Genomic DNA, 13,622 nt, shown 5'->3' on the forward strand with positions numbered 1-13,622 from the left:
TATGCTAATGGTGACTGTTGGGCGAGTTTCTCCAGTGCCATCCCCACACTCCTCATGAGCATACTGTGTGCAGTTCAATAATTGCAATATTTGTTAATGCCAGTGTTCTTGTTTTTTTTTCTGTTGCTGTTGGGTGTTGGGTCTTTGGTTATGTCATTGGGGTTTTCTGAATCAGTGGTCGAAGACAGCCATAGAAAAAGGGGGGATTACATAGTGAGGGACACACTTGCTTTATATCTTTGTGTACATTATATATTATAATATTTTATATATGTTTTCTACATCGTAAAGAACATTAAGTACACTGTTTAAGGTGGAATGTGTATTGCGCTGGGTGAGCTCTCATCTTAGTGTGGGTTTCGGAAACAGGGCCCATAGCCAGTTCCAGTAAGGTTCAGAGACTGCCAGTTGTACTGAAAGTTTGCTGTGGCATGCCACTGCTCCAGTGAAAGCTGAGTTCCACTCAGAAATATGTTCTTCTGGGAATTCTGTTCCCCACTGGTTCCTCAAAAAGGTAGAAACCCTCTCTGTTTCCTGAATCCGCTGCTGAGAGAGACGGCTTCCTGCTACTCCTTTTTGCCATGGAAAGCTGTCCACCAATCCTGTGGCCGTAATACTTCGGAGTGAGAATTTCCTCTATGATCTTCTGCTACCGCTGAGCTGTGCCAAAAACAATGTAGTAGGCAGCAACATGTTTTTGTTTGATTGCTGCAACTGAGGTCTTGGCCTGTTCAACTAGTCACAACTTCTCGGAATGTGCTCTACGTGGGAGAACATCGGTTGAGTCCCCCTGTGCAGCTGCATGCATGTCCTCTTGATTGCTGTCCCCACGATCGCACACTTATTTTTACAAACAGCAGCAAATGAGTGCGTATTGAGAACTTCTTATATTTTAGAAAACTTTTCCAAACTCAGGTATTCTTTAAGATCACCATTTAAGTAGCATAAGACCATTTCATGCTGTTTATGCACTAATGTATATCAACTAACTCTCAAGCAATCACTTTTTTTTATCAGGCAAAGTGTTTGAATCTAACATCATAGAATGAAATCAGTAGCAAGCAGGCAACCAGGAGACCCATTTAGTTTCATGCCACTGAAGGGAAAGTACATTACATTAAGAATGGTAAATGGATATCCCCTGGGAAGCCATAGGCTGCCTAGAGGATAACACGCCTCGGCTTCAATTTAGTATTTTTAATTCTCTTCGGTGTCTTGCTGCCTGGTACATGCCTCTTTGAACAGGAACATTAACATGCAAACAATACTGCTTCACCCAGACATAAGACAGATACTGTACCGAGGAAATAAACAAAGGTATGAAATATACTAGCTTATGCTTGCAAGGCAAGACAACAGAGGAGATTAAAGAACAAAACACAGTGTATTGGATTTGTCTTCTGCAATCGGACGGCTTTTATTTATATATAGCCCATCTCATTTGTTAGAAGTATGATAATTAATAATTTCATTTGTATCGGTTTATCGTCGGCAATTTCTGCACGTAGGATTAGAAATGTGTTTGTAAAAGTAAATATCCTTGTACATTATTTCTATGCATTATTAATGTGATATAATACCTGACAGAGAACACAATCACTGAGTTATGTGCGGATTGGGGTGTTCACTCACATTAAAGAGCCTGTCATGTTTTATGATATAAATTCCACTCGTCTGAACACTAAAATCAATGTAACGTAGTAAAGTACAGTGCTTAAGATGAAAAGGTGGTTCCTGCTCGGAGGTCTTGGGGACTTGTCATTTTTTAGTTTCTTGTATATTAGCAGCAAATGGACTGTTGTCTTGAACTGTTATATATACAGTAAATTGCTGGGAAAAACCTCTGTCTTGTGGATATATCAGGAATGTCTTCGATACATTTGAAGTTTACATTGAAGAATCAAATTAAATATAAATGTCTTTCAAATTGTGTCGAAAAAAAAGTTTCTATAGCAACCTTGGTTGCTTTACAATTTCCCATTAGTGCCATACAAATTGAAGTACGCATTAGAAATATATCAGCCCTCGACTATTTTGCCTTTGGTGCTCCTGTTGAAAAATTGCGGGTCCCCTCTGTTTTAAAGGAAATTCAGAAGATATGCATTTCATGCTCAGCATATAAATATGCTAGCAGTGAGACATTTGGCTCAATGATAAGAGAGCTGTCCTTTGAGGAATTGTGCCATGGGAAGAAAGGCTGTACTTTACATGAAGAGATAGACAGATTGGAGTATCTCATGTTAATGCAGTTTGACAGCAATGGGACTTAACAGGTAAAATCTGCCACATCTGCTTTTTTCTGTCTGTATAAAAACCTAAAATATTTTGAGGGATGATAATATACTGCTGAACAATTTAGCTAGTCCCCAGGTTTCATATAGCAGTGCCACAACTGTCATGTGTAAGCAAATGTATAATGATTGGATGCCCACTGGCAGGATTTTGTATAATTTTGTTTCCTTTTCTTTAATCCCAAATGATTTGGACAGATTGACAATTTCAGCAGAATGCCCCATGCAGCTAGAAGACTTTCCTATGGATGCTCACGCATGCCCTCTGAAATTTGGAAGCTGTAAGTTGTATTTAAATATTTTTCCTAATATTCTCACCTATTTCCTAAATATGTATTAGCTTGTGTCTTTTATATTGTGGCTTAGATGGACCATATAGTGACAAGCCATTATATTTGTGTAAAATTAGAGACAATATTTTGTTTTGGATTAGATGTCTACACCTATAAAGCATATTATTTAAAGACATCCATCACCTAAAACAACCCTCCAGTTCTGGATAAATAAAGATGGCCACATTGCTTCTCTGACTACCTGGTGCACATTGTGTATTAGTATTCATCGGTAGTCTAAGACTCTACATACTGCTCTAATTGGCCAGCACTGTACATGTGGTAAGCACTGGTCAATCAATCTCTCACAAGAACCCGAATCTGCAGTACCACTCTGGACCACTGCTCAATACCTGTAACAGCGGACAGCAGCATCACCAGATCTTGAACCTCCACTCTTTTATTGCTGACTAATCCTGATGATAGGTCACCGATAACAAAAGGCTGGAAAATCCCTTTAACAAAGCCAAATGAACATTAGCAAACATTGAGAAAAAATGAAATGACAGGAGTGACACAGTTTGTCAAGTGCTTCTAATCAATCAATCAAACATACATACAATAGGGAATATAAATTAAGGGGTTCTCTGCAATTCCTACCTAATGGAAGAGTTCCGGACAACAAGCTGATCACAAAAGGTCCTCTGGGTGACATCACCAGCAAGCAACTTGTAAACTACTGTATGGGAAACCTTGCAGGAAATGTTAAATTCCTCTGCAGAGTAACTACAGTGGAAATGAAGCATTCTACTGTGTCAATTAAAATAAATGCACTATGTAATGCAAGACAGAGCAAGTGCTCCAGAGCAAGAGATGTTCTTTGCAGCTATGCTCTACTGTCGCCAAGAAATGATAATCCTGAACACAAAACAACCCTCTATTAACCCAGAATTCCTTAATAGAGTACATAAACTGAGAATTTTTAAAATCAGACAACCCCTCAAAGATTTCCCAGAGCTCTATTTGTTTTACTGGAAAAGGACATTACAGTTTTGAATGAATAAGGTTTGGTCTACTTCAAATAGCTGTAGCACTGGGTCTAACAGTCATGATTCTTGGCTTTGAAATGATACCGAAAGCATGTATGTTATTTCCAAATGAAAAAACAAGTAGCTCATCTGAATGTAACCACGCATTTTTTCCATTAGTCCACTGAAAGCATGTGTGGAGCCTTGGCTAGCTGCTAGTCCAGCCATCATGTAAGCGGCGCTGCAGCCATTTGAAGTGGGGTTGGGCATACAAAATTTATAGCTGTCACTTGTCTGTGTACAGAGCAAAGGTAGGGGGAGGACATTCAGGGAGAAGAAGACAATAGAGAAGGATCTGTGATTCTCTTGTCTGTCCCAGGGTAACATGAAAAAATACTAGGCTTCTAAAACAATCTTTTCTTTTATTTATATATTCAATAAAACATCATGATAAAGTGTATCCGCAAATAACTTTATGCCCCGGGAGCAGGTGCGATTCAAGGATCTAATAGCAGAACACTTCTGAAACTCATGTTTGGTGGATACCTTATAAGATAAAGTATTGTCGTAATGGTAATTATCCATAGAATAAAGATAGCATAATATTTATTCCACATCGTGAACGTCATAAAAACAAACCTAAAAAAAATGGTGAAATACATTTGTTTCTCAGCTCCTCAGCAAAAAAATGCAAAGTAATCCAATACATCATATGTACAGTACCCGAAATTGGTTCCTATGAAAACTAAAGCTTGTTCTGTAAAATAAAAGGTGCCATATAGATAAAATGTTTGCTGGGTCTTAAGTAGGGATGAGCGAGTATACTCGCTAAGGCACTACTCGCTCGAGTAATGTGCCTTAGCCGAGTATCTCCCTGCTCGTCCCGAAAGATTCGGGAGCCGCCGCAGCTGACAGGTGAGTTGCGGCGGGGAGCGGGGGAGAGCGGGCGGGAGAGAGGGAGAGAGAGATCTCCCCTCCGTTCCTCCCTGCTCTCCCCCGCAGCTCCCCGCCCCGCGGCGTCACCCGAAACTTTCGGGACGAGCAGGGAGATACTCGGCTAAGGCACATTACTCGAGTGAGTAGTGCCTTAGCAAGTATACTCGCTCATCCCTAGTCTTAAGGTTAAAATTGGTTACTTCAATTAAGGCCCATTTACACGGAGCGATGATCGCTCAAAGATCGCTCAAACGACAGTTTGAGTGACAGTTTCAAACAATCATTTTGCATAAACTATTAAGTAGCTACTCAGCTACTTAATAGCTTATTAGTGTGCAAATGAAGCCTTTAGCTGAATGCAGTTAATAGCTCGAGGGCTCTTATCTGCTTTCAGTTCCTTTGTTCTCCAACAGGAAGCAATGCTATCAGAACATCTTGTGGAGAACTCCTGATAAGGCTGAATGATGATTTTTAGGTTGGACTGAATTTAGCGATAAGCTAGCAGTGCCCGAAAAGTGCACGATGGCCATGCGTTTAGACGCAACGATGATCGCTCATTGTGACTTTATAGCGATTTTTGAGCGATCATTGCTCCGTGTAAATGAGCTTTAAGTGGTTAAAATGGACTTAAAGGGAATCTGTCACCTACTTTCAGCCCTATAAGCTATGCTTATGGGCTGAAAGTAGGTGACTCATGGAGTCCGGTCATGCAAGTTTTATACTTATTTCCCCCGTTGTTCCCCCAGTGTCAGTCCTGGAAACCGCTGTGCATTGAGCAGCGTGCTAAGTAATCCGCCTATTTTAAAATTAGAACATGCAAACTACTTGGCAGCGCTGTTTGTGTATTTGCTTCTGTATTTGTATTCTTTTCTGTTGGGTATTTGCCCAATAGAAAATAATTAAAATACAGAGGCAAAGATAAATGAAAAATTGATGACATATAAATGTAATGTCTTTTAGAAAACGTAATATGGGCGTCTTTTTATTGGCTCATCTGAAACTGACCTTAATGAGCTAACTAGACATCCTCAATGAAAAGGTTTTCATTTCCTTCCGAACTAATGTTAGATCAACACAGCACTTTCGGCCATTAGAGGGTAACAAAATAAAGATCTCCTGAGTTAATATAGTGCTTTTCTCTATAATAATAGTCAGCAAGCAGAATTCTGGACTGTGACTAGAGATGAGCGAGATTTTTTGCCTGATTCACTGTCATGTACCATTCACAGATTCACCAGTCCAGACAATAAAATGGGGAAACTATCGTATCTAATATTTTTTAAATTTAAAGAAAATGTCATAAAAAATTGATTTGCTGATGCATTTTATTGGACAGCAAATTCCAAACCCATTGTTAAATCAGTAAAACTCAAATCTGCAAAAAGATACTTTCTCATCTCTAGCTAGAATCATGGACTTCAAAATCAGCAATAAAAATAATGTGAACTATTCACTAAGATTTGAGTCTTTTAGACTTTAAAATTTTAAATAGCTAAATGTTTTTAATCTTAAAAAAAAGAGTTTTTATATTATTTACTATTTACAGCGAAATAATGGCAATGTAGGCAAATTGATTCAAAAACTGATACTCAAAATGACAGTTTTGAGCATCAGATGGCTGTTGTAATCTTTAAAATCACATATTTATAAATATTAGTATTTGCTCATTCATCCATAACATCAAATTCACACATTATTTTACAATTCTGTAAAAAAAAATAGGTTTACATGCAAAAGTAAAAATGTGGTAGAGTTTTTTGTGTTCTTCATATAAAGCTAACCTTTCAATGCACTCCATATATAAAGAAGCTGTATGTCATCCTGACCATAGAATGTTATTTTAAGCACATTGTCAAGAACTATGACAGCAAATTGAGTGACATGCTGTATCTAGCCTAAAGTATCCATGCCCGGAAAAACTGTTTTCCACTGGTGGTTTAATGTAAAATCTGCTCTGCGGGGGTGACATTTCATTGGGTGTTGGAGCACCGCCAGAAAAGGGTGAAATAGCCCTGAGCAGACTAGATTTTAAGCTTACACCACTCTGTAACATGATCATTTTCATTGCTTCAATAATCCAGCTTTGATGTTACTACATGATTGTAAGCAATCTGTACACTTTAGCGCTTCCCAATCTGATAAACCTGGAGTGTGACTAAATAATAATTCAGCTGAATAGTACATATGTCATAATCCCATCCTGCCATATGTGGTTTCATGAAAAATTGGAAAGAGAACTAAAATTATTATCGCTAAAGAAATCAGCTGTTTTGCATTTATACAGACTTCTGCAGTGGCTTGATAAAAATAGTAGTGATGGAGAAAAATAAGGAAATATGGGATTTGAGAGGAAAACAGAAGCAATGACTTTATTTATTGCACAGATTGTCTTTAACATTTTCAAATAAGCCATTAATTTCAAAAATGGACCTAGACATACAGTAGGTACTGTATAGTGTTATGACTTATGTGACACTAATTCCCTCAAGCATATAAATAGTGTGTCTTCAAAATGTCCAGACTTCTCTTTATGGCTTCTGTGTTTCCTATATTGATGGTCATTAAAGGGGTTGTCCCGCGAAAGCAAGTGGGGTTAAGTACTTCTGTATGGCCATATTAATGCACTTTGTAATATACATCGTGCATTAAATATTGGCCATACAGAAGTTATATACTTACCCCCCCGGTGTTGGCGTCCCCGTCTCCATGGCGCCGACCGAAGCCTTCTTCTGCCTCGATTAGACGCGCTTGCGCAGTCTGCTCTTCTGTTCTCTTGAATGGGGCCGCTCCGGCGTGCTCGCGCCGGAGAGCTGGTCTGCGCATGCGGCCCCATTCAACAGAACAGAAGAGCAGACTGCGCAAGCGCGTCTAATCGAGGGAGAAGAAGGCTCCGGTCGGCGCCATGGAGACGGGGACGCCAACACCGGATGGGTAACTGTATAACTTCTGTATGGCCAATATTTAATGCACGATGTATATTACGAAGTGCATTATTATGGCCATACAGAAGTGCTTAACCCCACTTGCTGCCGTGGGACAACCCCTTTAACTACAGAATTGTGACTAGGGCAAAATAATTTCCTGGTTTTCCATAAACAAAAATGAATATATATTAACTGATATCAATAATTGCATGACCATAACTTTAAGAATAATGTATATGTTGATAGAACCGATGGATCTTACAACAAAGATGGTCAAACATCTATTTGACAGTTTTGGGCACTTTTGCGATCATTGCATTTTTTTCGCTTCAGAATGAGAAATGAGCAATTCAGCACAAAATTGAGTTCAACATTGATTTTCTATTACAGAACCATATTTCCCTCAGATTAGGCAATGGAGGTTGAAATAGGGGTCTCTGTTAAAGTATTTGAGCCTCCATCATCATTAGAAAATGATGTTTTGTAACAGTAAATTTACTTTTCTGTTAAACACCGATCTATGCATCTCAAGAAAATAGAAAGTCATGAAGCAGCTTTGTAAATTGTCTTCTACCATCTTATATTTTTGGTATGCAATCATGAAGATACGTATGTCTGTGTTGAAAAAGAATTGCAAATGTTGGTGCATTTGCCTTAAAAACCTGTGACTTTTTAACATTTTGTATGTTTATTTCATATTCAGTGGGTGGGGCTTAGCAGAAGGGGCATGGCCTCCACAGCCAGACACATTTACTATAATTTATACCACAAGCTGGCATGAATTATAGCGCCTGTTATACTGGCTCATAGCTGGCTTACTGTAGTCTTGCTTTTCAGGCACATGGACTGGTCAAAGATCAGCCAAATTTATTAAAAGGTGGCCGCCTTTTACTAAATTTGGCATATCTTACTTTGCTGCAAAAGACTAACGCTAGATCAACAGTTCCTAGTGAATTTCTCCCACAGACCTTAGAGGATAGACCAATCAAAGGGCTTAACAAATGACTTTGAGGTCAGACTGCATATGATTTGCGTTTAGTCTGCAACCATGGTGACATAAGTCCACATAGAGCTGTAGACACAAATGTGTTACTCTAAATCACAAAACACTCCTTACCAAAAAAAGGACACATTTATAAAAGGTTTACGCTCGTTTATGAATAAACGTGTAGGGGCTTGTTGGAGGGAGCATGACTGCCCCAGGCCAGCAGTTTTTCACATGAGCATGATGTGATTGCACTGTGATTGTGCATTGTCATGTCCTCTCACAAGTGTAACCACACTCCCCTACTGTAATTTTTGCACTACTGGGCCTGTTCACATCGGTGCAGGACACAATTGCGCCATGTTTGAAACGGCAGGGCGACCAACTTAGTAGGCGGGCCAGACTAATTTGTCCCGGCGTTATCGTTATATGGAGGAGCATTGCATATGTGAAGGACGCTTAATAAATAAATGAATCTTGTTATTTGTATAGTGCCAACTTATTCCACAGCACTTTTAAGTAATTTATTTATTACCCCCCACCAAGCTGGGTACTTATTTTACCGACCTCAGAAGGATGGAAGGCTGAGTCAACCTTAAGGCAACTACCTGAACCAAGCAGGGATTGAACTTGCAACCTTCAGCTCATGAGTGAGAGCTTAGGACTGCATTTCTGCTTTTAGTACTATACTTGCATGTAGATAAAGCATATATAAGATGTCAGGCAATATAGTATGTGTAGCATACCATGCAGGCTTACAATCTATTAGTGACGCTATATGCCCTGTTAGGACACAAAGAAAAGAGTTGTTTTAATAAGACGCCCTTTAAGTCTAGACAATTAATATAAAACAGACAATCTCTTCTGAAACTAAGGAGAGGATCACCTGTAGCGGGAGCTTCAGCTTTGTGCTTAGGGTTCATACACACGGCAGGGGTGTAACTATAGATGATGCAGGGGATGTGGTTGCACCCGGGGCCAGGAGCCTTAGGGGGCCCATAAGGCCTGTCTTCTCCATATAGGGAGCCCAGTACTATGAGTAAAGCATTATAGTTGGGCGCCCTGTTACAAGTTTTGCATCGGGGCCCAGGAGCTTCAAGTTATGCCTCTGACACACGGCATTCTTCCAAGAATTCCAATGTGGATACCACGCTAAAATCCACATGCATTCTGCCTCCCATTAATGTCAATCAGAATCTGTAGCATAGTTCATATAGCACTGATTTTTCTGCATGCAAATTTCATATTCACAGTGTAGAAAAATGTGAACCATCCGCTATATGAGTACAATAAAACCTCTACTAACATTGATATCTACTAAGGCTGATTTCGAGGAGGGCCATTTTTTTAGCCAAAATTTTGTCTCTAGTGACATAGGTTACCTCTAATAACACCGGCGTGTGCGGGCCCACGTGACCTTGCTACTGAACCCACGTGATCTCCTGCTCTGCGTCTCCTCCTTCTCCTGCTGCTGCTAATGCAACCCACCCTTCTCCATCATCATTGAATACACTAGTACAGTACAGTACTGTACAACTGCTCTCCAATGTAACGGAGAACACAGTGATAATGCTGAGGACAGATAATGATGTCACCTGCAGTCCTATGTAACACCACAGAGAACACAGTGATAACACTGAGGACAGATGATGTACTGTAGTACAGCAGATGTCACCTGCAGTCCTATGTAACAGCACAGAGAACACAGTGATAACGCTGATGACAAGTGATGTAGTAGATGTGACCTGCAGTCCTATGTAACACCGCAGAGTACACTTAGTAACATGTTCAATAGCATGTTAAATGTTCATTTATTCTTTACAGTAGTCTTTTATATTCATTTATTATTGTTTTTTGTATTAAAGACCATATTTATCCTCCATTAAATGTGCTTTGGTGTGTTTTTTGGAATGTCTAGAACGAGTTAATTGGATTTATATTGATTCCTATGGAAATAATTACCTCGTGTAGCAACAGTTTCAGGTAAAGCCGATTGCTTTCGGACGGATTACCAATGTTAGTAGCGGTTTTACTGTATACCCTTATTTGTCCTTTAGCCTGTGTGTTCAGAGATTCAAAGACAGCAGCAATGAACATTGACATGTACTTGTTCTGTGCAGTGGAGGCTGATCCCCCACAATAATCTCATTTGGTGGGTTCAAAGTGCTCCTGTCAGAAACTGATGTTAATACGAGTGTTCTCCTACAATTAGTAAAAGTCAAATGAGTACAGCCTGGGGTATACTTATTTATAATGTCTATCTCTCAGACAGAACAAAGACTTATGTGTCAGTTTGCTAAACTTATTGCTGGCAATTTAAACAAGTCTTCTATTTTAGCTGTGACCTTGAGCAGCATATGTTCACATATTGCAATGTTCATGCATCACTTCTGAAGGCTGCTACAATTGGTTTGAAAGTTACAAACTATTCTTTAAGAGCAACTTGTATTTGGGCAATTGTTTGAAATAATGACTTACCATGTAAATGTTACATCCCTCCTGGCCATTCATTACTGACATTGTAAAACCTCTATTTTTCAAACTATGTTTTGTATAGTAATCCCTATAGGAAAGAGGTCTCATTATCATTGCTTATTTAATAGTGTAAATTATCTTACACTTAAGGTGCATTTACACACACAGATGATCGCTCAAAATTCATCAGAAACTGACAGTTTTAAGCGATCATTTTGCATAGGTTCTAATGGGCTAAATCAGCCCTTTAGTACTTCATTGCATGTATTTAGAGAACAGCGGATGGTCTGTTCTCTAAATACATTACTATTGTTCTCCAGCTGGACAGCTGATGTTAACAGCTGTCAAAGAATGTTCAGAAGAATAAGCTGTTATCGTTCTGAGGGACGAGGATTTCATGCGGCACACATTTACACACGATTATCACTCAAAAGATGAGAAGAGCGCTGGACAGCGCTTCTAGAGTAGCTAAGTTTTTTTTCTTCTTTAGCTGGGGATGATTTTCAGGGTAGGGCTTATATTTCTCCCCGCAGGGATTAACAGACATCACACGATGTCTTTAAACGCAGTACAGATCTTACTGGCACGCATTATAGGCATGCATGTCCTATCTTTTGCAGATGCGAGCATTTTGTGCCTCTAAAAAATCCACATGTGAACACTTGGCACATAGGCACACTAAAAAAAATCGATCATCTGACCGTGGACTAATTGTCAAGCAGTTGGAGAATGAAATTTGCTCTGATCAAACGGCATCCAGAGGATATAATATAGTATTGCAAATTGGGGTGAAATCCTTTTTTTGCTTAATATTCACAAATTTCTCACTTTACCAGCAGCAAAGCATCCCAGGCTATCACATCAAAATTCCTCCACACGTTTGACAGGTGGTGTAAACAACTTTTTATTCGTTCTGCAGTTGACAAATGTTCCTCTCTATGATCCAAATTCAGGGCTTATTCAGATGGCAGCGCAATGTATTAGCCCAGTGAATGAGGTTTGGTTTGCGCAAGTATCAGCGCATAGTACTGTACTTTTTGCGCAAGCAGAGCATCTTCACATGTGCACGCAAAACACACGAGTCCTGATTTAAAAAGCTATTTTGTCTAGTAAGATTCAGATGTGTTCTGTTTTTCATGGAATTGTGCAGCCTATTGCGCACCTTTCATAGGCTTCTATGGCAGTCTTTACTGCACAATAGGCAAAAAGATAGAGCAGGTCCTATTCTGCGTGTGCATAACATATCATTGGGTTCTATTCTCTGCACATTGGGGGGTGTACAGCAGATTTCACCAGGGCAATATTTGATGCTGTACACTAATGCTATGGTGTATAATGCAGCCAATGAAAGGATTCTGTCAATCTGTAATTCAGATCGGTACAGTACGACTGTAATGCTATGACTTTCACGTTGCCTGAACATGCCTAGCTGATTAAACTTTATTATCGACGAGGTGGTAACAAATTCATCGAACATGTACAAGGAGCAAACATTGAACCATATCTATGGGTTTTTCCAACATGACAAATCACTGAGCCATAGTACAGTAAACATAATACTTCATTGTGATGCACTCTTTCCTGTTTTACACTTCAATAGCCCCAAATATTCGCCTGGTGGCCACAAAAATGCACTCTTTTTTTTCAAGAAGTCCAAACCCCATAGCTCACGGAGTATCCGCACCAACTTTTATTGGGTTCTGCCCCATTGTTTTTTTTGCCAGAGACCTTTGAACACCTTTAGTTTAATTATAATCAACCTGTGTATATAAACAAATTAATTCTTCTAGTAGAATCATGACTGTATCTATAGTTTGTCCCACTAAAGCAACTGAGTTGTAATGGTCAAAAGTCCTCATAAAAGTTTCATTATTTTCACAATGTAATGAGGCTTGGACAATGATACCACGCAAATTGTAATAAAATGTGATATATTGTGTTGTTGCAAAGAATGTGGCCATTTTCTGTAGGAGAGTGCGGAATAAATGGAAACATAGTAATTCTGAAATGCCATTTTCATAATGTCTGGCTCAATAAGGATATCAAAATTTTCTACACACTAATGGTTCTAGTGAGATTTTAATGCTGCAGATAAAGGAAAAAGAAACATAAGAGAAAAGGGAAACACTTAAGTGGCTCGTTAAAAGTATAAATGTGCCTTTAAAGTTCAATATATAATTCGTTTGTGAATACAGAATTTTAAAACTATACAAGAGATTTGATGTGTTTAGAATAGTTATGGCATCAAGAGTAGCACCTTCAGGCTGGAAATACACATGCGGTTTTTGAGCCACTCGTTTAAATTGACTCCTGGCTTTGCTTCTTCCACAAAAAAAATTTTTAAAGAGGTTTTCTGAGATCTTTTTTATTTTTATAAAACCCAGCTTCCCCAGCTAGATAATAACAGAGAGTTATATATTAGTATTCAAAAAGACAACATTGAATAATATTTAAAATAAAGGTGAAAATGGTGGTAGCAAATGAAATGTGACCAGCAGTCACCTCACTGTAGCCCTGGTTGTTGTTCCCCCTGAGGATGCCACAAGGTGAAACGTGTTGGGTGCCTCTAGATTAGATTTTAATAGAGTTTTGCCGGTGCTGATGTATTAATTTCCACATAGGCTTTTGGAAGTTGGCCATCCAGGCCTATGTTTTAGTGTGTTTATGCACAATTACACACATGATTTAACTGATGACTGCTGGTCACCTTG

General features: G+C 39.1%; 1 protein-coding gene across 1 annotated transcript in view; it reads left to right on the forward strand.

Moving 5' to 3' along the window:
- Positions 1 to 13,622, forward strand: part of GABRA5 (gamma-aminobutyric acid type A receptor subunit alpha5) — a 252,432-nt gene that overhangs the window by 119,290 nt on the left and 119,520 nt on the right. The window contains exon 11 of the mRNA XM_066588715.1: positions 2,490 to 2,572. Coding sequence (XP_066444812.1) covers positions 2,490 to 2,572 — 83 coding nt within the window. The remainder of the gene's footprint in view (positions 1 to 2,489; positions 2,573 to 13,622) is intronic.

The sequence above is a fragment of the Eleutherodactylus coqui genome, chromosome 1 (genome assembly GCF_035609145.1).
Source record: "Eleutherodactylus coqui strain aEleCoq1 chromosome 1, aEleCoq1.hap1, whole genome shotgun sequence".
In the NCBI taxonomy this organism is placed as follows: Eukaryota; Metazoa; Chordata; class Amphibia; order Anura; family Eleutherodactylidae; genus Eleutherodactylus; species Eleutherodactylus coqui.